Source organism: Calliopsis andreniformis, chromosome 2 (assembly GCF_051401765.1).
Source record: "Calliopsis andreniformis isolate RMS-2024a chromosome 2, iyCalAndr_principal, whole genome shotgun sequence".
Classification (NCBI taxonomy): Eukaryota; Metazoa; Arthropoda; class Insecta; order Hymenoptera; family Andrenidae; genus Calliopsis; species Calliopsis andreniformis.
In genome coordinates this window covers 3,079,816-3,105,821 of record NC_135063.1, presented here as the reverse complement: position 1 = coordinate 3,105,821, position 26,006 = coordinate 3,079,816, and the positions used below count along the sequence as shown (strand labels likewise).

Below are 26,006 nucleotides of genomic sequence, written 5' to 3'. Positions count from 1 at the left end.
ACTTGATTCAATTATCCACTCTCGAAATTCTTACCCATCTCCTCTATTGCTTCATGAATTCAATCGCTTCCATTGATCGACGCTAGATACCGAATCTTGATGCGATAAAATGCGTCCTGCGTTACGTATTCCACGCTTCGTCATTAACTCGTTACTTCTCCGAAACCAACGCGGTTTCCAAGCAGAACGTGACGCGAATGCGCGAAATCCTTCGACGAGAAGTTCTCGAATTGAAACAGGAACAGCAGCTGTCCCTTCTCTTAGTTTTACTGTTTGTTCAAAGCGTGGCAACCAGCAATGATCGTGCGGAACCAGTGATCACCTTTCCTGACAAAGTAGACCGAGAAATGTAGACGTCACTATAAAATTACTTCTCCGGTAGAAACGGCAAGGGTAGAAGAACGTCGCGTAGGAGGGAGGGAGCAGAAGACGAAGGGAGCCCATTCCGTTTCAATTTCGGGCGTCTCACGTAACGAGCTCTCGCGGCAGGGCAGCGTAGGTCCATGGGGCGTTGGTTACGGTGCCCTGTAATCATACGGGAAATTATAGGCATTTAGACTGGCATGAATGAGCGGATAGGAAAGTTTAAGAAGATATCGGTGGCATCGGGCGCGTCAGAGGCGCGTGCAGCCTCGGCCCGTTGCAGCCCGCTCTCCGTTCGAGTCTCTTCTCTCCCCTGCTCTCCCCTCGCGCCAATTTCTACAGGCACCTGCACCTGCGATGCCCCGATCAAGGTCCAGATTCACCTCTGATATATACAGGGTGTATCGTAGTATGGGGCCCGATTTAGTAATAGATTCGTCACTTGTGTTTGTGTAAAACGAGATCGCGTCAGTGAATCTTGACTTTGTCATCGTTCTTTGTTTTATTTTGTTTGCAAACAAAGCAAAACAAAGTTCTTTTACTGTGAATGAGCGATACGTGTAGGCTTCAATGTATATAGATTATTCTGTTTCGGAAGATTGCAGAACGATAAAAGTGTTACCATAAATGTAGTTATTCGTGTTATTCCTAGACTCCATAACTTGAACTTGAAGCGCAAGTAGATCTTGTAAATCACGCAACACCCTATATATTTATTCTACTTTCTGCTTCCCCCCGCTATTCGTACACGCGCGTGAATACTGGGACACGAACTGTATCGGCGGTTAATTCTTTTCGTACGACGGTAATAACGACGGCAACATAAGTTGCAATCAGCTGTCTATTCGTATGGGTGTGCACATTACCCAGTACACACACACGCGTAGCATTATTATGATAAACGATTATATACGGGTACACATATGGATAGGTTGATTGCATACGGCTCGGACCGTGTAGAATTCGTGTTGCTGCTGTTATTATTATTAAATTGCTTCCTTAGTGCACGCGAAGAATTATAAACAAGCAATGGACGCGGCGATATCAGACGCCACATGTACGCTACATGTACGCCACATATACACGCAAGCTGTGGGCACTGAAATTTCCTTAGAGGTATTTTAATGCACTTTGAAATTAAAACATCGAGAGCTTCTTGAAAAGTGGAGACGCGGCTTGGCGCTCTGAAATTGCTCCAAAAAGAACGCTTGCATTATTCGAGTACATCGCAGTGTAAATTACGTCGAGATACCGGCTGCAACGAGAGTGGGAATTTTATTTTACAAATAACAGCTTTCCTTCGATCGAGTAAATAGTCGAGTAATGAATATAGTCTATCAAGGTACACGAGTCACTTTTCCAAGTCCATAATTTCTAGAATCTCCCCTGCCCAAGGCCATCAAGGGACTCAATTAAATCATCGCAATAACATTTCCTCAATTGAACTAAAGATAAATATACTTGGCAATGTCGTTCCAGCTGCACATGAAAAATGTTGGCTCGACGTACATACGTTGTCGATCAAATCCGCACCTGCGTCGAAATAGTTCGGCTCGAAAGGCCCCTGGCTACTTGCTGGCGTACTGCTCACGTATGGGTTTCCCACGGCGGGCCAGGATGGGCCCGTGTGGGAATATCGAGGCTTATTACTCGCGCATAGGTAACACGTTCGATCGTCGATCGGCCACCGATTTTCGTATTCCTTCCTCGTGTGCGTTTTCTCTCGGCTTTGATACGCCTCCGCTCCCCCTTTTTCGTTTTACTCTGTTTTCTTCTTTTCTGCTTGGATCCTATTTTTCTCTCACACTTTTTTCTACCTTCCCATAAATAACTCCGTCTTTGTTCCTTCCATTCTGCTCTTTTATCCTATTTTTTCAATGCTGAAATTGATGTCCATCAATATTAGGTATTGTTCAGTTCTTAGTGGTTTGAACTAATTTTGAGTACCTATAAGGAGAAAAGGAGCTGGCGATAACTTCTTTTATTTAGAAAACTAATTTCATCAATGAACGTCGCCTTAGGAACAGTTCCATTGTAATTTATTATTATGCTGCGTTTAGAATAAAATCGACAACTGAACGAAAGAATGCTGGTGTCACTTGAATTTTGCTAAACTAGGGGAAAAATGAGCATTTCCTCGCTTGATTTAAACGCACGGTTAGGTATCTACTTCTCGAAGCAATTATGCAAATTGTCTTGTGCATAGTTGTGCAGTAGCTTCATCATTACTTTTATCTTTTTCATCGAGAAAAATCATTCTACCAGAGGTACAGATTTTATCTTTCCTCGAAAGGACACTGCACTAGGTCGATCAAGGGCCAGAACATCTTAGGTCCCATTCACACTGAAAACCTATGGGCTTCGAGAGAAAAAACGCGAAGCGGCTCATTGGTCAAAGCACGTACGTTGTTCGTGAGAGAACTCGGCCGATTCGTACGATAACGACGGTGTATGGACTGCTTCCGAATTGCTGTTTTCGCTCGGACACCGGCCGCGGCCGTCGTAAAGACGGAATAAGAAGTGGAACGAGGCTGCCGTGCAATTCCGCGCGCGCTACGTCCACGGAATTCCACGCGATTTCCAAGACGGATTGCAAGCGCGTCAACGTTCCCCGATGCAAACCGCCTTACGTGGTCAACACCGATTGTGTTCGATCGTACACAGCTCGAGTCGACGCTAAATATTCCGCCGCTCGAATGGCGATTGGAATTCAGCACGATCAGAACTGTTGAGTATTCATTGTCGAGAAAATGAGAAACGATAATCGAGCCTTTCAGGTGTCCGCTGACGCGCGGAAAATTTATGGGGTCGTCGAGGTTCACGACATCGTGCCTTGAAAGGCACGGGTACGTGGACAGAGACGCTAGTAAAAGTGTTCGTCAACTCTTGAGAAGATGCGACGAAACTGTCCGTGATTCGTTGAAAGATAATTATGTCATGAGGAGAGATTCTTGGCGTAGTGTCTTTATTTCTCGCATTACTTGTTTTAATTTAAACACTCGAAGCTCTTCGTGTATTTTAACACAAGTCATTTAACGTATCTACTTATTTGCAACTTATTGAAAATGGTTTCCCTGTGTCGTTTTTACACATAAACCAGCTCAAGCTTCCGATCGGTATTGCGTCAGCGGATAACATAACATGTACCTACATAGGCCATTAATGCATTTCATTCTTATCAATGACGGCCGTTCGTGACAATTATTTTTCCCCGTAATGTCGCCCCTAAATATCTCCGAGGACACTTTATGTTCTCGCATTAGAACCGACGCGCAACCACCTCGCGATACGACTCCAGATTCGAGCATAAACCGACGAGCGAGATTCCCGAGTGAAATTTATTAGGTAGCTATAAATTATGGCGCGGTACACCTGTGCTTTACCGTGCCATAGACTTGTCTTGGGCCCGATCACTTCGAAACGTCTCTTTATATATCCCTCGACTTCTACTTCCGGCCCCGAGAACCCCTTTGACCGGACCGATATCGGCGCTCCAATCCTCTCAGTGCTTTCGGCTGGCCCACGATGAAGCTCGTTATCCGAATGATCTTGACGTTTGAACGTAGCCCACACGGGACACGTCGCACCTTTAGTTCTTTAATCCCCGCCAGCTGCAGCACCGTCTTTTAATTCCTCCAGGTCCAGATCTGATCGCATAGCGTATTAATTAGAGGTGATTAATAGTCGACGGTTGGGGACCTCTGACACCGAACGTGATCGCTTTAAGAAAGTGGTTTTTCTCTGCTTTTTGTGCGTTGGAAAGGAAGGATATTTTATGGCGACTTATGGCTTATATGACAGAAGAGCCACTTTATCAAGCGTTTACTTTGATTTTCACTCTTTTCTCGGGATGATAAGATTTAGTCATTATATCTGTTATTTTTAGTGGATTGGTGTGTATGGAGTATTTCATTATATCTACGTGAGAAAGTTTAGGTAATAGAGTTTATTAATTTGGTATTTGAATTAACGATAACGTTATTTTGTGAAAGTTAGCGTTTCCTTCTCGTTTGCTTAGAAATTTCAAAATCCAATTAATCAACTGTCCTATCCACCAGAGTTTCACCCGTCAACTTACGTCTCAGAACGTATTTAACCTTCATCATTTGCCAGCTTCGAAGGTCGTTGGAACCAGACAGATAATAATACCTGTCTCGTTTAATGCTGCCTGTCTTGCTAACTGACCTATTTCGAGGATTCCTTAGAGTGCAATGTCTCAGCGCACACTATTGTCTGTAGATCCGAATAGACGACAGAGTAATAACGCATTTTACGATTTTGAGATTTAATATTCGCGCAGCAATTGCCTCTGCTTTACAACCACTAGCCGAACCAGATTTAGCCGTTTACAATCCACTTCTGCGGTTGGCTGCGAAGCGCGTATAAATCAGTTTAGCAGAATCTTCATATGTGCTTGTCATTTTCTAGCACGTAAATCTCTCCTGTAATTTTCATAGAAAATATGATCTTCTTTGACGAAGGGTTTTCTCATTATTTATGCAGATGAACCGAAAATACTATATGCTTCTACCATAAATCTATTGCTCATTTGATGAACTGCAATCGCAATCAGAAACACGTAGAATCCATTGAAGGTGTTATCTGATCAATCGTTGCATACAATATACATTTAACCGTGCTCTCAGAAGTCATAATAGCTATGAAGAAATATATTTACAACATATGGAAGGCAAAATCGCCTCGCAAATGTAGACTTAAAAAACATAAGTACGTTATGCCTCAGGCATCAATCTCCCTCGAATCAAGCTGCATTATAACGATCCAGGACACGATATGATACACCGTCCTTTTTGACGCTAAATTTCGTACCGACCGATAGCATCTTCCCACAATCTAGCGTCCCACGCAATGCTGGCTCCCAGGGCTCGCGAAGAGGGGAAAGATGTGAGATGGGCTGCTCCATCGAGCGTTCCGCTCAATGATATCTCCTTTTCCGAATGCTCGCTCGTTGCAAGGTTCACACGACGTGTCACCCCCGACGTCCTGTGCCTTCCGCATACACAGGATACGCACTTGTCGCCGAGCCACTTGTCGCCCCTTCCCGCTTCCAGGTTTCCATTCTCCCTAGTCCCTGCACTCACACGCGCGAGGTCGCACGCAAGAATGGGTCCTTTCTGCGACTGAAAACATGCGACACGTGCATCCCGTATCGACTGGACACGTGCATCCTCGGTTTCCACGATCCAACCCCCATAGTTATGGTCCTGTGCCACGCCAACGCTCGCACACTCGCCTCTCGTCGTGGTTGTCGAGCACATCGCGTTTTCCGCTGCAATAACAACGCCAACCGCTGCGATGACTCTTACCTCCAAGTGGCTGAGGGCGAATCGCGGGAAACGTTCGATCGGAGCTTTTGTACGCTCGCAGGAAGAAATACGTCGACCACTTGTTGCTAAAAAATATTGCACCTCTGGGATGCTAGCAAAAGGCAGTTCCAGTAAGATGTTCGAAAAAGTAAAGTAAAGTAAAGATTCTGAGGATTCAGTAAGTAAGTTGCACCGAGGTGTGCGGTGATTGAGTAATCAAGAGATGATTGCAACGTTCAGTTTCCTTGTCCGGATGTAACGTTATCGGCATTATCGTAACACTGCAAATATCGTTGACGAAGCACACGCGAGAGTGCGCTTTACACGGATCGTGACACGCAGCAGTTCAATCTCTCTCCAGCGAGCAGTAAAAATCTTTTCTGTGTCGTTGCGGCTAGCACGCACACCAAGACGAAATTGCCTCTCCATTTCCCGACAACCTCGCTTTCTTCCCCTCTTTTTTTCTTCTCTTTTCGCTTTTCCTTTTAACTTGTGGCGCTCCCAGAGAGACAGAGCCCTTCCTCGCGCAGCTCCTTCGAAAGTTTTCGACCCCTGGCGTAAACGGCGCGCCGCCTCTCGACGAAAACGGGGGTCTCGTTCTAATTGAACGTAACCCTCGACCGCCACGCTCCTCGCCACGAGGGGTGAGTTTATCTCGACGCGCGTTAACGTGCCACGATCTAAGTGGGAGTACGTAGAAGCAACTCCGCCTTTATTCCTGCCTCGATGTACATACTCGCCGCCTCTCCTCCGCTCCGTCGCCGCTTTATTAACCGGCGCCCGCTGCACGCGGCCCTTGAGCATTTTAACGCAACAGTTTGCGGTCCAGCCCCTTCCGATTCCGGTCCCGATGGGATGGATTCGTCTGTTGCCAGCCAATTTTCCTTCTTGGAGACTTTGCCATGCATAGAAGAGAAAATTTGTAACTTATTCTTGTAAGAATCTTCTATAGGTATCCACGTCAAAGAATCGTGAAGTTCTTAAAAAATGGGGAATTCAGACTTCTTCAAATTTTTTAAAAAGCTTAAGCACATTAAGCAACATTGGTAAAATTTCATAAACTATATGTACTTTCCTAAAAATGGATACTGTCGTATTCATCTTGATGAGTTTCAAAAAATTGGCCAACACTTGTCAAAGAGTACATATCTAAGCGTAACCTATACTTGAGAAGTCTTCATGAATATTCTTTCCATTCAATCTCCATAATGTGGACGACAGAAGGTCCACCCACGTTTCAAATTCTCTCTTACTCAGAAGAGTCTCCATGTTTCACGTTTGTCCCAGGTCGGTCGCAACCTAGAAATCCCTATTCTGGATCCCTAAAGCTCTTTATGATTTCTAAGGGCTTCCAGATCGACGAAGTGCTTCTGTGCTCGCTCGATCATTCTCAGGCGTTCGGACAGAGAGAGGTAGCGAGGAAAAACGGAGCTAGAGAGAGCAAGGTAGAACGGCCGACATGACAGAGGAGGTGTACCAATGAGTCGGATGGAAAACGACCCTCGTCCGTGGGGGTTAGCCGCTCCTCGGTTTCCTTCCTTCCAGTCAGCCAAGCCACTTTCCCGCTTATTCAGCAATGATTCAATTCGGATGTGCTTTTTACGCCCGGCAGCGGCGTCGATAGCGTCGGTGGGTGGTTACCGAGCCGCGGTTGCAGTCTAGCTAACCGAAAAGGGGGAACGGAGAAAGGGAGATGACAGGCGGCGGGGGGTTGGAAGGGAGGAGGGACGCGAACTTATTCCACGTTGAAAACAGATTGCTCGGCATTCAGCCCGCGCTGCCGCCACCCTCCTTTCATCCTCTCTCGCTTCGTTTCGCCCCCGAGACTCGACTCGTCGGAGAAAAACCAGGAGCAGAGGATAGAGTCGACTAACCAACAAGTCGTTCCTTTAATTCGGCTCGTTCGCCTCCCTTCTGCCCCATCCCTGTCTCAACCACCACCTGTCCGGATCCTTTTCATCCGATAACGGGGCTTTCTTGCGCGTTACGCCGCGTTTTATCCGTAAAATCTACTTAAGCTGATTTTTATGAATATTGAGGGATCTCCGTTCCATTCATGGGGCCGCGTGGAGGCAGATACTGAAGTTAGCTTGTCTTGTAAGTGGGTTCTATATCTTAAAAATAAATCTTTGGAAATGGTATTTGATATAATTTTCACTACATTTTAGTGGCAAAGTAATTGTAACAGGCATGTACAATGTTCACTTTGCCTTAATTTTAGAAGCAATGAGGATTGTGCGAAACAAAGTATCCAAAGCGAAAGCCGCCTTGAGCTGTTGTCAACTTCATTAAAAACTGGCCAAAAACTGCGGTAATAAAACGTCCCCTGGTCGTGAATGAGTGTGTCGCTGTGTTGCAAGCCGACAAGGCCCCGTCCAGTGCGGACAGTCGGGCCCTCGAATGAAAAAGAGCCTTTTCTTAAGAAACTGTAATGATGGGATCGAACACCGGGCCCGCTCGCACGCTTAATTTGCTCGGTCGATAAAGTGTGCATCGGTGTCCTCTCGACGTGGTGTAAATCAACAGATATGTGCCCGCGGGTAAGTCTTTTACATGCGCAAGTACCAGCCTCGCATCCTAAGAGCTCAGGGTTCTCTTATTCCCCTCTGAAAATTGCTGTCATTCAACGTTGGAATTAAAGGGACCGCAGGGCTAGTTTCTCGTTCTCCAGCGTATGGCTGTGATATCTTCGAACCACTTCAGAGAAACTGAAACTCTGGTTAAAAAGTTGCAATATAGTATCACTGTTTCTAAATGACCATGGATTCGCCCGTCGAAGCGGTATAATCAAGCACTATTCCAAACACTTGTATCTCTACATCCGTGCAAATGATCGCACCTGCGCGCGAAATCACGCGAGGATCCGTCGATAATAACGCGTTTCGAGGCTCGAAGAGTGGTGAGAGTAATAGGACTCTGTGACTTCGACTTCAGATCAACGCTCGACACTCCACAAAACGGATTCTCATGACGTTATCACTTCGGCGACTGACGTATGTAGGTAGCGTAGCGACGACTATTAGTTACTAGCGCTGAACTGCGACAACGTTATAGCGCTCAATTACAAAGGGCTCGAAAATCAAAGGGTGTCCGCGGCCATAGCGTGCGCTCGATTGACGTGACGTAACACAATGGGCTCGTGTAACAGCGAAAGCATCGGTCCCACTCAGTCAGTCGCATATTAATACCTGGGACCGTGTAGCCAGGAGCGGGCAGCTGCCGGCTCGTTTGCAGCACGCGATACTCGCGCTCTCACCTGTAACGTATATCTTGACCCCCTTCCCTCTTTGCATCCTCCTCGACCCTCCCTCTTCGTCTCTTCCTCCTCTTCGTGCTCGTATCTATCTCCGCGAGAAGCACTCGAAATTATTATTCCCGTTCGCCTGCTAAAGGCCCCCGTATCTCGCTCGCTTAATGTGTACAGGGTGTTTCGATATTCGAGTACGACCGCTCTCTCTCTCGTTTACGTGTACTCTCCGCTCAGAGGAGCGATTTCTCGTTGAGAATGTATAGGCGGGACGCGAGCTCAATGGTTTCGCCGTGAAATAAACGCGTGTCAACGAAATACGATCATGGTCATCGCCCGCTTTTATTGATGCTTCATCATATGAGATGTTCCGTTTTCGTTGGTATAATTTTAAGACTGAATTTAGTGAGCTTAAATAATAAAAAAGTAATCGTATCAATCTGTATACTTACTCCTTAATTTGCCTCATAAAGATTCGTTAGGGATAGTGAAGGTAACTACCTTGGATTAGAATATTGTCGCTTCTTATATTGAAAGATGGAAGATGGTATCGTAATCTGACAAAGATCTACATCCTTATCTGTGATTAAATACACATAAAATCAAGAAACACCCCAAAATAAATACAGTAAATCACTTCTATGCATAATTCATAAATACGTACAGCCATTCTTCTTTCAATCACAAGTCAATTTACAAAAGTACCTATAAACCAGTCCATTAATGGGTTAATTTTCGGACACGTTTCGCAAAATATTATCGCACAGTAAAGTCACGGGAGGCATCGGCGTTGATATTAAGCGATATTAATTTATCACCGGGGCTAATAATTGCCCTTCGCCGCAGCAGGTTTGGGGCGATCGCCAGCGACGACTCGATCAAGGGAAGCAATACAAATTATCGAGCGGGTTGGATCAGGGATCGCGATCCTCTTTTTTCCCCGCAGCGACGTCGATCGAGGCTCGCGACGACGAGTGGAGCATCATGATGGATCGGTGCAGCAGCTTTTATCAGTCGTTTAAGCACGATCGTGCCTCGATTTTCAAGGAGACGGCCGCGACCGCGCCACCACTACTCGATTTCGCAATGGACGTCGATATTCTTTGTCAATGGGAATCGACTGAAACCGTTCCCAGAGTCGTTCGTGACGATCATCGATCACCGAGCAGGCTCGGCGTTGGTGCGTGATCGAAATCGCTACGACGCGCTTATACGAGCTCGAGGACGCGCTACGATCCTCGCGAATTTTTTCTCGCGCCGAACGATAGCCAGAAAATCACCTCTATTTATAGAGGAAGTTGTCCCTCTCCAGAAAATCGTGTTGCGGATAAGGGATACGGGTCTGTTAATCTATGCTGCAGACGTCAATAAAAATAACAACTTCGTTTTATTTTTCTTCAAGTCGATTTCAGTTAGGAATTTCTCCTACTATTGCAATTCAACTCTCCCTTCAAATATCTCTTCTAAACTGTCACTTCTGATAAAAAGAAAAAGTCAGTTTGAATCCAGAAATTAAATCACCCCAAAGTACAATAAATTGCCAGTACAGCAGTGCACACATAAATTCAAATAGAGTCAAGGGTCCACATTGGAATTCTCCCGTAACAGATTGAAATCTTGTTCCAGGAAAAAACTCAAGTTGGAATAAGTTTCAATACGTATAGGTATTTGGGTTACTCTGTCCCTCGAGATAAGTAGTGAAACTGAGTCATTAGAATCTAAGTGTAACAACTTTATTGCAATAGAAGTATGCAAGGTTGTACATACCATAAAAAGTCGAATGCTCCAACAGAATGCACCAGCATTACTATTCTTCTGCTTCTAATATAAAACTTGAAAAGAGAGCGAACGAGCCCCGATTTCACGCGTCACCGAATTCCGTCAAAACGCGAGCAAGTGGAATGCAAAATATTAACGGTACAGGAAAAGGGAGCATCACGGTCTGGAGAACCAGCAGCGCCGATGGGGAAAGAGGAACGGAGCCGGTGCCCTTCTTTCCGATTCTTCACGGTGACCCGATATCGGCGCGCGTACGCGTGTACTCGGTACCGAACATAATGCCTGTTCAGGTTGCGTCGGCACGATAAATTATCGTAAACGCATGTTAACCGCCCGCCTTGGATATTTGTTAACAGGTTAGAGTAGGCGGCGCGTGTGTACTCTCGTTCCATCGTTACACGTACGTTTATACGCTTATAAAACGCGGACGGTTGTGCGCGTATCTCGTGCTCCTTTCTTGCTCCTTCCAAAGGCCGATCTTGTCGTCTGCTCTTCAACCCCGATGGCTCGAGCGAGTTGCACGTTGCTAACCGTTAGGCTACCAGAAGCGGAAAGCGTGGAAGCTCGTTGCTGGGATATTTTGCCGACATGGCAGAGTGCATCGCTATGAACGTGCCAAATATGCGTTTCCCTGCTTGTTTGCACTCGCTGCTGAAATATGTACGTGCTTTGGGTTCTAGTTTGGAGGAGTCGCGAGCTACGAGATTTCATTTGGTACTTTTCGATGGCTGTTTCCACTTTTCGACATGACTTTTCACCGTGATTATTGTCGTTCAACTTTCCGTGGTTCCGAATGGTCCTCTTCCGTGGTGGAAATGTTAGATTGGTTAGGTGTACTTGAAACCTAGAAGCTATGTAATTTCTAGCTGCATTCGTTACAGTCTCTAGTCTGCGAGGTCCGTGGATATTAGATTCGATATTGAGCAAAAGAATTACTCAAGTTTTCGAGATTAAAAAATCTCTGTGGCTGATTTTATACACCACATTTTCGCTGCGATCCATAGTCATTTTAGTTGAAAATGGTCAGGAGTGTTTCCACAGGCCCAGTTAATTCTATTTTCAATTCTCTTACACGTTCTACCATTAATCATTCATATTTAAAAAACATCTGGATCTTGCTAGCAAGTCTTAACCCCAGCGATCCCGAAAGTAAACGGAGCGTTTCCTCGTACGAAAAAATCGCTATCCGTGATATATTTCGTTGGGCAGAGATGTCGTCTATCCATAATATACACGTACGATATCGGGCCTCGAGCGATCGGCACGGATATGTACACGGAAACGAACTCCTGGTAGCAGGAGGCCGTAACTCCCTGCTTAACTTAAGTTATCGCCGCGCCACTGATTATTAATGCTGCCACTATTAATAACCCGTAGGTTACGTGAATCGCGCAACTAAGTGAAATATTGTACGACGTCTGAATAAATAACTGGGCGATTGTGGAAAAAATACTTGCATTCGACAGAACTTATCAGGTGGGATTAAGACGAGTTTCCTTGAGCGCATCTTCCGGTCCCCTCCATACTCGCAATTGATGCCGCTTGGGAAATGCTCGTGGAACTCGTTAAACGATTTCAAGTGGTACCAGCAACGTCTCGCTATTTCCTTGCACTCGCCGCTCATTTTAACGCATTCTGAGGTAATGGTCGTTTCTTGTAAAGAAGTTAATTGGTTCCTGTGACATGCCACTCTATGTGTACCTGTGACATCGCCGCTGTTCCTGTTCGACGATTTTCACCGCTCGAACTTTGACTCATTAGGTGTTCGCTAAGAGACAGGAACGACTAAATTATCCGATTTCCTTTACTTTGGGATTCTTTTGTTCTCTGAGTTCTTTTATTACTTTCGAGTGGTCAAATAATAGTTAGTAATATTCTAGACTCTAGCCTCTACTATTATCTACAAGTTAGTCAATTTTTTGTGATTAGTTGCTACTTCGTCAAAGTTGGATTTCTATTAAAGCAGTATTCAAATACAACACCTTTTCAAGTTTTTATATACTAATTCTGTGAGCACCTTCTACACAGTACTGTATGTTCCTTTTCAGTTTTTTAGCGTTTTCGTTGACACGCAGCAACGTTCTTCAGCGAATCGTGCTCGAAACCATGGCAGCACGCATAACTACGCGTTGTGTCGTGCAACGAAACGCGCACGATGCACACTGGCAGTATCGCCGGTTGCCCGGTCGAGTAGGTGCTATTCCTCAGGTAATTTTACCCGGATCTGCATATTTTAGCACGAAAACTTCCGTCGATTATTATCCTCGCCGACCCGCGGCTCTACTGCCACCGTTCGCTTTTGCTTTGCATCGCACACGCTCGCGTCACGGCTCCGCCACGCGAGCTTGGCGATCCATTTGACAGGAAATCGTTGCAATCTGACCTGCAGTCGCGAGGAAACGTTCTACAGCTTAAAGATAGCGAACAATGGGTCTCCAGAGCGAGCAATCACGACACGAAATCGAAAGAGTGCAACAACTTATACGATTCTTTGGAAAAAGAAAATTCATCGTGTTTTTCTCTCCTTCTTCCTTCGATTCACGCGATCGAAAAATTCGAGCCCAAAAGACAGTGAGCAAAAGCGTAGGGTAAAAATACTACCAACTATTTTCCAAATATGTACTTCGGTATGTAGGTACCTACGGGTCATTTCATGCGAAAACTCTTTTTGAAGTAACGTCTCAGGTCTTGTTCCCATTTGTCCTCTTTACGAACAGCTTTCCAAGAATATGGACACTTCGAAGACCTTTTCCAAAAAGACTACAGTCAACCCTTCTATAACGCGATTAATTCGTACTGCGTTATAAGAAGCTCAGAATTAGTGTAAATCAGAATAATTCGTACCATATTATATGTAAAAGAGGAAAGTCATCGCGTTGTAAGACTACCGCCCGTCGCAATTTTTGCTCCGCGTTAAATGGAAACTGCGTTACGCGAGTACCGCGTTATAAGAGAGTTTACTATATAACATATCCAAATTTGAAAAAGATCTAAGATGTTACTTAAAGAAATGTCCGATTTCACGTGGAATGTCCCTTACTTTATAAGTAGGTACCATCCAAGTCATTCAGCTTCCACCACGCAGAATTAGTTTATATATTTTCAATCGTACATCAGAATTAAATGAGCTGAGCGTATCGCTGCCAACATGGCTGGCAGAGCTTGCAAAGGCAGAGCGACGCGAAATTGCCGACGGCTCGCATGACGGCATATTATTGTCGGCCGAATTCGTTTATTTTAAAATTACCTGTTGATGGCCGCGAGATATATTCTCCCGCAAGCCGCGTATCGGTGCGCTTTATCTGCACGCACCAAACCCCCTCTTGCCACCCCCCTATCGCGGCGCCCAACCTGTTTACAACGAGCACGACCACTCGGGTCACCGTTATAAGAACCTTAGCAGCCACGAACACGACCGCGCTTAATTGTAATAACTATAATTAGCAGCACTTATCCGGCCGATAAAGAACTGACACGGAGAGAGGTGGAGCGGGGCGTTCAACTGAAGGCGGGAATCGCGATTATGGCTACTGGAAGATACGCCAAGTGTCATAGAATCAGGAAAAATCCACCTGGAGCAATTGAGCGTTTAACTGTTCCGTGCTGCGAACTTTAACGCTGCCACTTTCTCGATTATCGGCGATGGGCAGTTAATCCCGTGATGAAGTGTACGCGTGAGCTTCTGAACGCTGGAAGTTGAGATTTTTCTGGAGTCTTGGGGGTAGATGGTACATAATCATTGAGTAGTTTTAGAGATTGCTATGGATTTTGTCTTGAGAAATGAGAATATCGTTTCTAATTGAGCTGGGGTATGCACAATAAGAACATGATGAATATTGGCGTTCTTTGAATATTATTTACGTCCATTAATAGTAAGTTACGTCCAGAACTAATAGTAAGGTATATCTACTTATACATTTGTAGATCTTGTAATAATGGAAAAAGCAAGTAGAAAGTGATGTTGACAGTGATAAAGAGATTTAGTTGATTAGAGTAGATAATATTGTGCGAACACAGAAATAATATAGGTAGGTACTTAGCGACACATTATTTACCCGCGACAAATTTGTTAAAGTAGGATTTTCTTGCATCATCTTCAAATGAATTGTGAAATATATGTACTTACCAATATTGTCATACATGCCACACCTGCTTACTACAGTAGTTACTGCAATAGTACTTTCAACTCCAAAACGAAAACTATACATGTAAACAGTAGGACACAAGCCTTTGATGCAGGTACTCCATGTATACTAAACATAATACGTATGCACTTGAAAAACCCCTTGGATTTCACTGCAGCGTCAATGTCGCGATTACAAACAGGCCAAATAGTTCTAAAAACTCACATAGCTGGCGATTCTAATCGCGAAGGGGCCAATAAAGTCCAATTATAAGAGGCCTACGTGCCGAGCAGCGATTCACGATCACCGAGTTTCGTGGTTGAGATACTTACGTCTGCGAGAAAGACGCCGTGACAGAGATAAGCAGCAGCACGTCAGTAAAAAGAACTAACCTGCGAATGAATCTCAAGGAGGCTCGCGCGATTTGACTTTCTCTCGTCGAGGATCTCGCGTAGGTTGCGCGCTTAGTTTGCGAGCGGCAATCCTCCTCTCCGAGCCCTTTCCGAGAAGCAGACTCGATCGCGCCCGCCTGATCCAACCGACTACCACGGCCATGTCGGCCTGCATTATGGATGCGTTATAATTACCTATTCATTTTCCATGGGCACGTAACATCGAAGCGCGCGCTGCTCGTGCTTTACACCTGATTGCAGATAGAGGACGAAAAGGACGGCCGAGGGATAGCCTGGCGAGGTTGCTTCTCTCGTGCTGCCGCACTCTCCTACTCTCCTATCGTCGATTACCCGAGAGATGTAGCTCACTGAACGATGCCATTGTTGTGTGTGTGCTTTCTGGAGAAATTTAGCCTACGCTGATTAAAATGAGCATCGATTTTCAAACTGACCGTTTCGAATCTACTTAATGACTTTTTATACTTCAAATTGAACCCTTTGGTCATTCGTAACTTCTTTATAAAACGTATTCTAACAATAACCTTTGATGCCAAGTTTACTGGAGCAAACCTCAATTCTTCATCAATTCCCACGTTAAGTCACAACAAATCTTATTAAACAGATGAACAATCGAGCAAAGTGGTCGTCACGAAACACTCAGCTATTCCAGGTGCTCGATGTCGAGCGGACGTAACCACGTCGCAGTCGGTATATCACTAACCATTACAAACAATTTATAATAGTTTCATGATGAACTTCTAATCGCGATACCGTCTGAACACATGCTTCGTTAGCCGCTCTTTTTCTGTGCTCCCCTCGTGTCTCCTGGCCTCAGGGCTCTGTCTCTGTTTTTCCGCTCTGTGTGCATCGTTTCCCGTGCACGCCACAATTGTGCAGCCGCGTTGACGCTTCACGCGAGTGTGTTCGGGAAACGGTAGCGTGCGTATCGCGAGTCTCGAGTCCTAGCCTAGGCACAGTGAGCAAGACGGTGCTGCTCGCGAACAGAGACAGAGGAAGGCAGTGGATGTGCACGCATATTTGTAGTCGCGTGGTTATGAAAGCGACTCGGCAATTAGTCGGCAAAGCCCGATAATATTTCCGCGTTGCGTCACATAACCTGCGAAATCGCGCTGGCTTTTGTGTTACGAGCAATCCGCGTTTCTACGACTTCAGGGGATTGGAGAACGGCAATAGATATAATAGAGGGAAAAGCAAAATGGTTCTTTTTCCTCTAGATTTGAGGTATGAAACAATAGAAGTAGAAATCACCATTAGAGTTGAAGGCTACCTCTATCCAATTCTTTTGGTACAATTTATGTCCAAAAGACATTGATGAGAACTTTAAGGTATGAACACATTAATAAGTATCAAGTCACGTGAAATCACATGCTATCACGTTGCATATTACATCAAATTTATTTCATATTATAACAAAATAGGTTAAAAATAGGGAAGAAACGTCAGCTCGCAATATGGATGTCACGTAAAAAATCATGTGTTTTTAGGTCTTCTTTCATTTAGGTTTAATGTGTTCGTACCCTAACTTTACAATATTTAAGCGTCAAATGAGAAACTTTATTGATATTTTTTCTGTATAAAGTGGAATAAGATCCTTCGTCGAAAATGAATCGAGGATTTTCTTTCAACGTAGGGCCAGGAACTAGTGTTTTCGCCCAGAACTCCCCTAAACTCTCGCTCTCGGGTTCCCTCCGACGTGGATCTCGACCGAAACAGTCGAAACCGCGGGGTTTCGCCTATACCGCCCGCTGCCACGCATTTCCATTTTACCCCGCAGACGAAGGGCGTCGCAAGGCCTCCCTATACTTTATGCGCTGGAGACACTTACATCGACGCCCACGGATATATCTAACTTTATTTATAAACAAAAAGAACAGTTGATATCTCAGTAGATTGCGGAGACATTTCCCTCCAGTGATTGCTGCAAGCGATTTCCTAGAAACGATTCTGAAATGTGTCTCGAAAAATGGATGCTAGATAACAGTAAGCGTTGCACCATACATTGCTTTTGATGAAACGCGAATCAATATTTTCATTAAATACGTGTCTCGTGACACATGTATTGCACATACAGGGTGATTTTTTCGCTAGTGGACTCAAAAGCGGTGCCGTCTCCTAAACATCATAACAGAGACCCTGTCCCTCTACTCGATAAGCTATCGAATGTGTAAAGTTTCAAATGTTAAGCACGCAAGAAATGGAAGAAATCGCTGCGAAATGTTTACAGGTCACACACACAAACGTCTTCGCCGCAGTAGCCGTCGTCGTCGATGACACAGTGAATAGCTTATCGAGTAGAGGGACAGGATTTCTGTTATGATGTTTAGGCGGCGGCACCGCTTTTGAGTCCACTAGCGAAAAAATCACCCTGCAGTAATATGTAGCGTCATATTGTGTCAAAACATGTTGTATAATCGGAATGGAGTCTTCCCTCACTTCTCATCAAAGTGGTAGGTACCTATACCTAAACGACATCCATTCAGAGCTGTTTGCTTCGAAACTCGAAGCAATAGTTTCTGTCCAAGTGGTCCACTTAACGTTCCATCCTTCCAAAATCAAATACCACAAGTCAGAGCAGAAAGCAGGTCGCCGAAAATTCTTCCTTTCGAATTCTGGGCATGAAGAGCGGTCGTGAAGTGATTCGAAAATGCTTTGAGATTCTTTCGGAGGCTGCGCTAGACGCGCTGTAAAGCTCGGGAGGAGGAAAGGGAGAAGAAGAGGGCTAGGGTGCATGAGAGAAGGCAAGAGAGCGCCGCTGAGCGGCGCAGTTTATTTCGGTCGGGTTAATTAGTGTTGCCTCGCGAGGTTTACGGTTGACATTTCGTTGGTCGTTCGTTCGTTCGTTCGTCGTTCCAGCGTATAGGAGGACGGGGAAGGTGAGGAGGAGGACAGACAAGGGGAGAGACCGGCTTTTTTACGGCAACATACTGGTCGGCCATACCGAGTGCTCAAGAGGAAGACGAAGTCGCCGCAAAGGAGCGGTGTAGAGGAGAAGAAGAAGAAGAAGAAGAAGCAGAAGAAGAAGAAGCAGAGGAAGAAGAAGAAGAGGACGAAGAACAAGGACGAGCCGACCAATAAAACTGCAGTGCCCCTCGAAGGTGCACCGAAGGCGCCAGGGCAGTCTGGACCTCCCTTATTAGCTCCCCTCTTTCGATTTTTACCGTCTATACCTCAGGGTCCCCGCAACAACCTTTTGTTTTATCCTACGGTGTGAATATCGCACCGTTTTACGGCGTCCAGATTAGACCTGCCTTTGTGATTCCGGCACGGGAAGCCGACGATACGCTGCCGGAACGAACGTTTCGAGGGTCCGACAGCCTTGGAATTGTACAACTCCGATGTAGCAGTTAAACAGGGTAGACGGTCGTTTCGATAGTACTCTCGTGTTCCCTCACGTTTTTACGAGAAATCTTTGTACATTGTTCAGCCCTTGGTGGTACAGTAGTTAACACCACCGCAGGTTTACTTAATTGCTACGTACGGTCTAAGCGAGAGAGTAAAATGCATCGAGGGGCTGTAACTCGTAGTGGTCACGTGAACTGGGAAAGCAGAGGAAAAACGAAGGAGGTCTCCAACCTTTTTAGCACCTTATTGAACGTAAAATCAAGAATAGTTTTATATCTAGCGTTCACTCACTTTGTAATGATTAGTTATATACCAAGCAAAAAGGAATGCAACACAACATCTGTCACCGTGGCAGAAAGTTTCAGGACTTCGAGAAGTCGGAATGTTCGACGTTTCATTGTCTTCGATTAGAAGGAACACAGGATATAGAATCTCAGTCCCGCGATAAGCTCGTAATTCCGTGTAGACAGGGCAGTTTACGGCCCACGGGGCCCGACGTGTCTCCCGATTTCTCTGTTTCGCTTCGAATTAGGTAGTTTGAAATCTTTCCCTCGTTAGGCCGAGCCCGAACGCTCTCGTAGCCTCAAGAGTAACGAATTACAAGAGGCCGGCAAACGGAAGAAGAGATAAGGGGGAGAGGCCTTACCTAACTGGGTCGAGGGTGAAACAAAGGAGGGACAGTGGAAGAGGGGACGGTCGAGATGAACGAGTAGTAAGGTAGGTGGATGGTTTGCTGCCTTATTAAGCAGTCTTATCGCTAGAGACAGCCTGGCCCGACACGGCCGTTTAACTTTTACTCGACCTGCAAACAAGTAGTGGACACACTGGCCGAGGAGATAGGACTCGGCGAGGTACCCTCTCGCCTGGTACGAACCCCTCGGCCTTATCACAGTTGAAAAACTTGACGGCTGTAAACACGAAACGACGCTGCAACTGGCCTCTAGATACTCCCCGTGAGATTTACAATGCGTCTTTAAACGGCGTTAACTACGCGACGGGATATTTAAGCCTTGCTCGACAGAAGCTCTCGTCGATGCATGGTTCGTGGATCTCGCGAGTACTGTTCGAGGAACTCGAACTTCTTGGGAATGGATTCGCCTTTGGAAAAAAGGTCTCTTCACGATTCCGATTCGCTACTTGACGAAGTACTAGTCTATGTCAGGTGACTCGTTTAGCGATGGAGCCTCAAACATTGTTACTTGCATTACTTTCCTTTCAAAGATCCTGTAGATGTTGGTACTCCTTCAGCGAACTGAATCAAATTCAGACAAATTTCACAGAGTTCCAAAGTTGGACATTCGAAATTTCCTCATGTCATGGAGACTCGGTCAAGATATTTGCCGCGCGAATAGGACATCGCGACGAACTGGGCGAGGCACCCTTTTACAGTAGGATAGGAGGTAAACAAAGGTGAATACGCGAGCGGAGGAGGAACGGGATTAAACGGGTTATTGTGCGGTTTTGACGGGTCGCTATGACTCGTTGAAAGGGAGTCGTGGCACGAGACGAGTTGCAAACGAGACAGGAACACAGCCCTCTCTCTCTTTCTCTGAAAACGCGCATATTATGTCGGCGACTGTTCGTCGACGGGGGCGTGATCGGCAGGTCACTAGGTTTACGCAGCGCAATAAATCATTCCGAGGACCTCGACGTCCCCTGGCTCAGGTACGAGGTCCTCCGAGGGATCCTTATCTCCCAAGGACCTCGTCGACCTGTCAGCTAATCCTATTAACGGCACTGAATCTTGCGTTGCGACGTAACTACCATTTTTCCAGTCTCTCCCGAGCTCTCTCTACTCTGTCGCGCGTTTTCTTTCACCCGTATTTTTTCGTGCTTCCGTTTCCTTCTTGAGCTTCGTTCGAGAAACACTTACGGTTGAGGTAGAAAAGCCCTTTTTATAGAGAAAGCTTTGTGAAGTACAAGATGTTCGTTAAGTGACTGTGTATGATATTACATAACGTCAAATTAGTGTAATACCTAATTGTATTTAAAATTAGAAATGCGTGGAATGCTCCATTTTCAACTATCCCAGGAATCTTTAATCTCTATCATTCTTCAGTCTTCGATTCTTCTAATTCACGAATAATTTTCGTATGCAACAACCACTCGACTTTCCGACAGAAGCCCGTCAGAACATTCTTCACGCGTCCAGCCATGATTTTCCCCGCGGCCGTACCATTACGTTTGCAAATTGCTCGACGCAACCTCGCGGAAAATCGTCCGTCCGCATTGACACGAATAAGACACATGACCGACCAAGCATGCTGCTAAGAAAACGCAACCATTTGCGCGGACAGAGTGAACTAGCGGTCTGGCCAAGCGTTATTATTGCGGTATTTAGCAGAGAAGAGACGCCATGCGTCTCGTTCGCCATGGCTAATCCTCCGAAAGACACTCTAATTTGCCGTATAAATACTTCTTGACCGGGAACGGTCTCAGCCACCGCCTAATTACCCGTGAAATTATTCTAAACGCGGCACGGCAACGGAATGATCCCCGTAGCTAATCCTTCCGACGTCCGGCGTTCGTCAGATCTTCGTATCGGTACAAGAGACGGAGAGGAGCTACTTTTGCTTGGAATATTTCAGTACCTCCTTGGCTTTGAATCAGAGGACGTAGATTATAGTGTCTGACAAACATTTTAGTGACAATAATTCTAGAATTTGGAACATTCAGTGTGGGGTAGGTCTTTTTACATCGACCTCGTACTAAATGCGTTATCTGTTTGGTATTGCGGCTTCTGCTTGCATTGACGTTTTTTATAGAGAGTAATCTCCGAATTTTAAATACTTAAGGCTTCTGATAAAGTCAGTGAATTTTTCGATATGTCAACTTTCAAAACTGTACATTGCGGTATCTCATAAATAATTTATTTACCTATTAGTTTTATTAGTTTTATTTACCTACATTTGATATGATACTACAACTTTCAAACGCCAACCACCTTCTGCCAAGCAAGGAACGGTCACGCTCAACCATCACGACCGATTAAATTTCAAACGTAAAAACGACAAGTTCAATATAGTAATTATATCTGAGAAATAATATTACTTGCAAATTATCTGCTACAAGTTATTTCTTAAACATAATTACTGTCTTGAACCTGCAATTTCTGTTTGAAATTTGGTCGGTGGCTGACGGTCGGTAGTGAACGTTGAGCGTAACAACACCCTAAACCATATTCTCCCCAAATTGCCTCAGCTTCTCGTTGCATACTTCGCGTCCCAAACCTAGCGCGACTCTTGCTCGGAATCGCAATGCGTCTCGAAACTCCCAAAAACAGGCAGCACCCAATCCCCGTCGCGTTGGCGAGCGTAACGAGGGGTGTCCTTGTAACCCAGACGTCCACCGCTTCGTATCTCATAGCCGTAACAAAGTTCCAAGGCTCGGGAAGCGTGGAAACAGGCTGCACGATGCATCGCGGGTACTCGGCGATTTCACGAGTCGGACAATGGCGCGATATAAGCCGGAAGAGGCTGCCTCCCCATTGAACAAAGCAAGACAGAGACGGGCAACAGCGAGGACTAGGAGGGAGGGAGGGCGAGCGCGCGAGAGAGGCCGGCAGATTTATTCAAGTCCCTCGCCGTCGGGTTGACAAGAGTAGACTCGCGTAAACATACTCGTTTCTCCTTGTTCCGCCGTGGCCGTTTGTCGAGACTGAGCGAGCGAGCGAGCTAGCAGGTAGGGGGTGAGAAGGGAGAAGGTGTTCGCTGTATCGTTTCACGAAGGTTTCCGCGCTGGGTGGGGGGCAGGAGGCGTCGTCGGGATCGTGGGCACGTTCGATTCGAAAGGACGCCCGCGCGCGAAACGAGGCGCCAATCGGCGGCCTCGACCCGTCCCACGTGACACGCCCGAGGGCAGCCGCGACGCGACGCTATTCGACGGTTCCGTAAGAACCACGTCCCACGCGGCAGGAGTGGGGGCAACCGGTTGCTTTCGGTTTTCGTCCGCCAGAGGGGGAACTGGGACGGAGCGGAGCGCGGAACGACCGCTGAAGTGGTGTGAGTGGCGGCGAGTCAGTCGCAGACTGGAGTGCCCTGTGAGAGCAGGGGACGGACCGTACGAACGAACGAACGAACGAACTCTCTATAACTAATCGCTCGTGACGCTTCGTCGTCTGTCCGAATGTCCGTCCCATCGGCCGACGCGCCGCTACGAAGAGACAAGTTCGCTCCACTGAGATCCGTGACCCGAGCTGTGCTACGCGCCCGCGACGACCGTGCTCCTCGGTCCTGCTCTCCGCCGTCGCCACCCGTCGCGCTGCCCAGTGTCTGTCGCCGCGTTGCGCCGCGGCCGTTCCTCGTTCTCGTGCCTTGCCCCGTGGAGACCCAGTGAGACGTCGTCCCCTCGCCGTTTTCCTCGCCGTTTTCCTCGCCGCTCTCTTGGATTCCAGCGGCCCGACCCACACGGACTGCGCGTCCCTCGGAGCAAACGAGGAGAGAGCGTGTCCGACATGTGGCCGCCAGTCGGATCCCTTGGCCAGGACGCAGAGGCACCCTGATGGCAGTCACAGTTCGCGCGACGCATCGCGATCGTTCGCCGACCGTCGACACGCTGCCGCCTCGTCCATCGCCTCGTCCATCGCCTCGTCCATCGCCTCGTCGTCGGGAGTAGTGCACGCTGACTTGAGTGAGAAGAGAGTGCAGTGCGTGCAGGTGCGGTTCATAGTGACCTGATTCTTTGTTGTTTACCCGCGTGACGTACGATTCGAGAGAGAACTGAGATCTGCCGTGTCGAGATGTCGGCGTACGCGCAGTTTGGCTACTCGTACCCGTCGGCGTCCCAGGTGAGTCGCCCACGACTGTTCGACGATCTGATCGACGTCGAACCTCTTCGTTTCGACACTTTCTAGGATAAGATGATGAAGTTTGTTTCTCGGTATTTGTCGCTTTTCGTCGTTGTACGAAGTTGGTTTGGAAGGAAATGTCAGTGATGTGACACGTAGAAGACTGAGCAAGTAGTTTTATCATAGAATGGTATGATGGAGTAGAATTAACTATTGAGATCTTTGGAAATTCGGTGTGGAAATTATATCCAAGTGTTGTTAGGGATATACTCGGAGCGATTGTCGTGTTGAATCCTGTGGAGAAAAGACGATAGAGTCGATTGTCTAAATTGTTAAATTCTCAGTACGATCTTGCACACTTTATGTTTCGTTTTCGAGTTATTTTTCAAGGAGGACAGTAATGTGTCAATGGGTATTCTGAACGTAGCGAGAGATTGATTCTATAGTATAAAAGTAGGTATACGTAAACTTGTTGCACTTAGTTCTGTTTGTTTATGTACAATTCTTTCTACGTTTCAATATTTTTAATTACTTTATTAATACAGTACATTCAAAATATATTGTAAGTACACTATCTTAAAACATCTTTTAAATGACTATCTTTTTTAGTCTCAGAAAAACTTTCTTAAGTCTAGTATTAGTCTCTATTATCTAATAGAAACTTACATATTTTATAATTATTTTTCTCCTTATATATACTCGCAAAATGAACACTCGCGACATCTACGTGAACATAGATGGTGTATTTAACTCGCACAGGACGTCGTGCTCCGAATAAAAATTCGCGACAGAGGAAGGCAGTTTCTCGAAAGAGAAACAGAGACAGAGGAGCGTAACGGTTCCTGTTCCATTGTCTGCGGAATCGTAGCTCAATTATTCGTCTAACGATGGTCGTTTACCATGTAGCGATTTCGGAATCATCACTAATCACGATGCTGCGATCGTTCTTCTTTTGTATCGTGAAAGCATTGTCAGACAGACAACTTCGTAATTGAATACTGGCTTCGTTATCTGAATCTTATAATTTTAGGACGTGTCTTTCCTATTCTATTATTGAATTTAATTTCATGGATGCAGTGACTTAAGTGTAATGAAATCATCCTTTAAATGGCGCTGATTGTAATTAATCCAGTAGAGCTTCTTTTCACGTTTGATATTTGTTCAGCTATACAGGATGATTTGCTATTGGGTATGCAATTAAAAAGGTATGATTAATTTGAGAAATAAGAAAATAAATTGACATTGTCAAGGGGAAAGTTTTGCAAATGAGCCTGCTCATATAAAAAGTCTATATGAAAAATTGTTTAATATGCTTAGCATGAATAAAAAATTTTAAAGTACTTAAAACAGATCTGTCTATAATGATAAATAATTTAAAGAATTAAATTTTTAGTTATTTTTACAATTACTCACTAGTTATAAAAACTAAACATTCTAAGCTCAGTATAATTTTATGCTTAAACACATTTATAATAATCCATCAAAAATGCTATCTATGGAAAAAATTAATTGAAAGACATTTGAAGTAATTATTTTTGGTAGGAGTGAAACTCGTCTGCAAAAACCTTCACCTTCTTTTAATTTAGCTTTTAAGGAAAACCATCCTTCTATATCACCATTAATGAACCGCCGTGTATATTACTTCGAGATACATTAAGTAAAACGATTCCAGAGACATCCGTCGAGCAATCGACGTTTAAATGATTCGTGGAGAAAGTCGGCTTTGATTAAGCTTGGTAATTGAGAGTGAAATTTAACCAAGAGAAGTTAATAGAATTTCGATAGGTGCACCTGTTTCGGATAAATGTCCACCGTCGGCCGTCGCTCGCGAGCAGGATGCTCTTTTGATGTGCGAATCATTGAAGCAGGTGCAATAAATCTTACGAAGTTTTAGGTATCGTAAAATTCATTGCTATCCTTTTCATTTTTCCTATTGTCAACTTTACCAGAGATCGATGCTGGATAATACATTTTCACTTTATGTAAAAATTCTTTGAGTACCAAGGGGGATGGAAATCATAAAGTTATTGTTTTTAGGAATTTAATAGCACTCAATGGTACCTATTGAAAACGAATTATTATCCATAATATGGTTTGTGGGTTGTTCAGCTGACCCTCATTTGCATTACACAGGAAATCTAATTTCTCTGAGAAATTATCAGCCTATTAATTATATCCTATCGATCAACACAGTTATATGATTACGTTGATTGCCACGACTAAATAGCGCTTTACACGACCCTGTCATTACTTAATTGAACTTTCTACACTTGAAGGCAAGTTTCAAGAGAGTTATAAAACTAACGATTACGTCGATTGACGTCCCCTAATTAGGAAATTCACGAAGGCTCCGTTCTACACCTGCTGAAATCAGGCGCCACTAGGGTGGCCATTGTACCCGAATGTCTCTGTCCATTTTTAACCTAAGACATGGGATTACCTTTAATCCCCCCACTATTTATACACGGTGTAGCTGTTTTTATAAAGAGATATATCCGAGCCTGCGATGCACCCTCGTCGGTGTAGGAAAGATTTATCGTGTACTAAGGTGTCGAGTTAAATTAATTATAGGGTGATTAAAATTCTTATGTCTTAGGCTAGTGCTTATTTCTAATCCTGAAATGT

At 45.3% G+C, this 26,006-nt stretch overlaps 1 protein-coding gene across 2 annotated transcripts in view; it reads left to right on the top strand.

Moving 5' to 3' along the window:
* The window catches only part of LOC143188133 (homeobox protein caupolican), a 79,194-nt gene that overhangs the window by 1,706 nt on the left and 51,482 nt on the right, over positions 1–26,006 (top strand). The window contains exon 1 of one of the 2 annotated variants that reach the window (XM_076392209.1): positions 23,207–23,381. The exons of the other annotated variant lie outside the window; for it this stretch is intronic. Within the exon in view, the coding sequence (XP_076248324.1) occupies positions 23,334–23,381 (48 nt within the window). The 5' untranslated portion in view covers positions 23,207–23,333. Of the gene's footprint in view, positions 1–23,206; positions 23,382–26,006 lie in introns of those variants that run through there. 2 annotated transcript variants of the gene reach the window in all.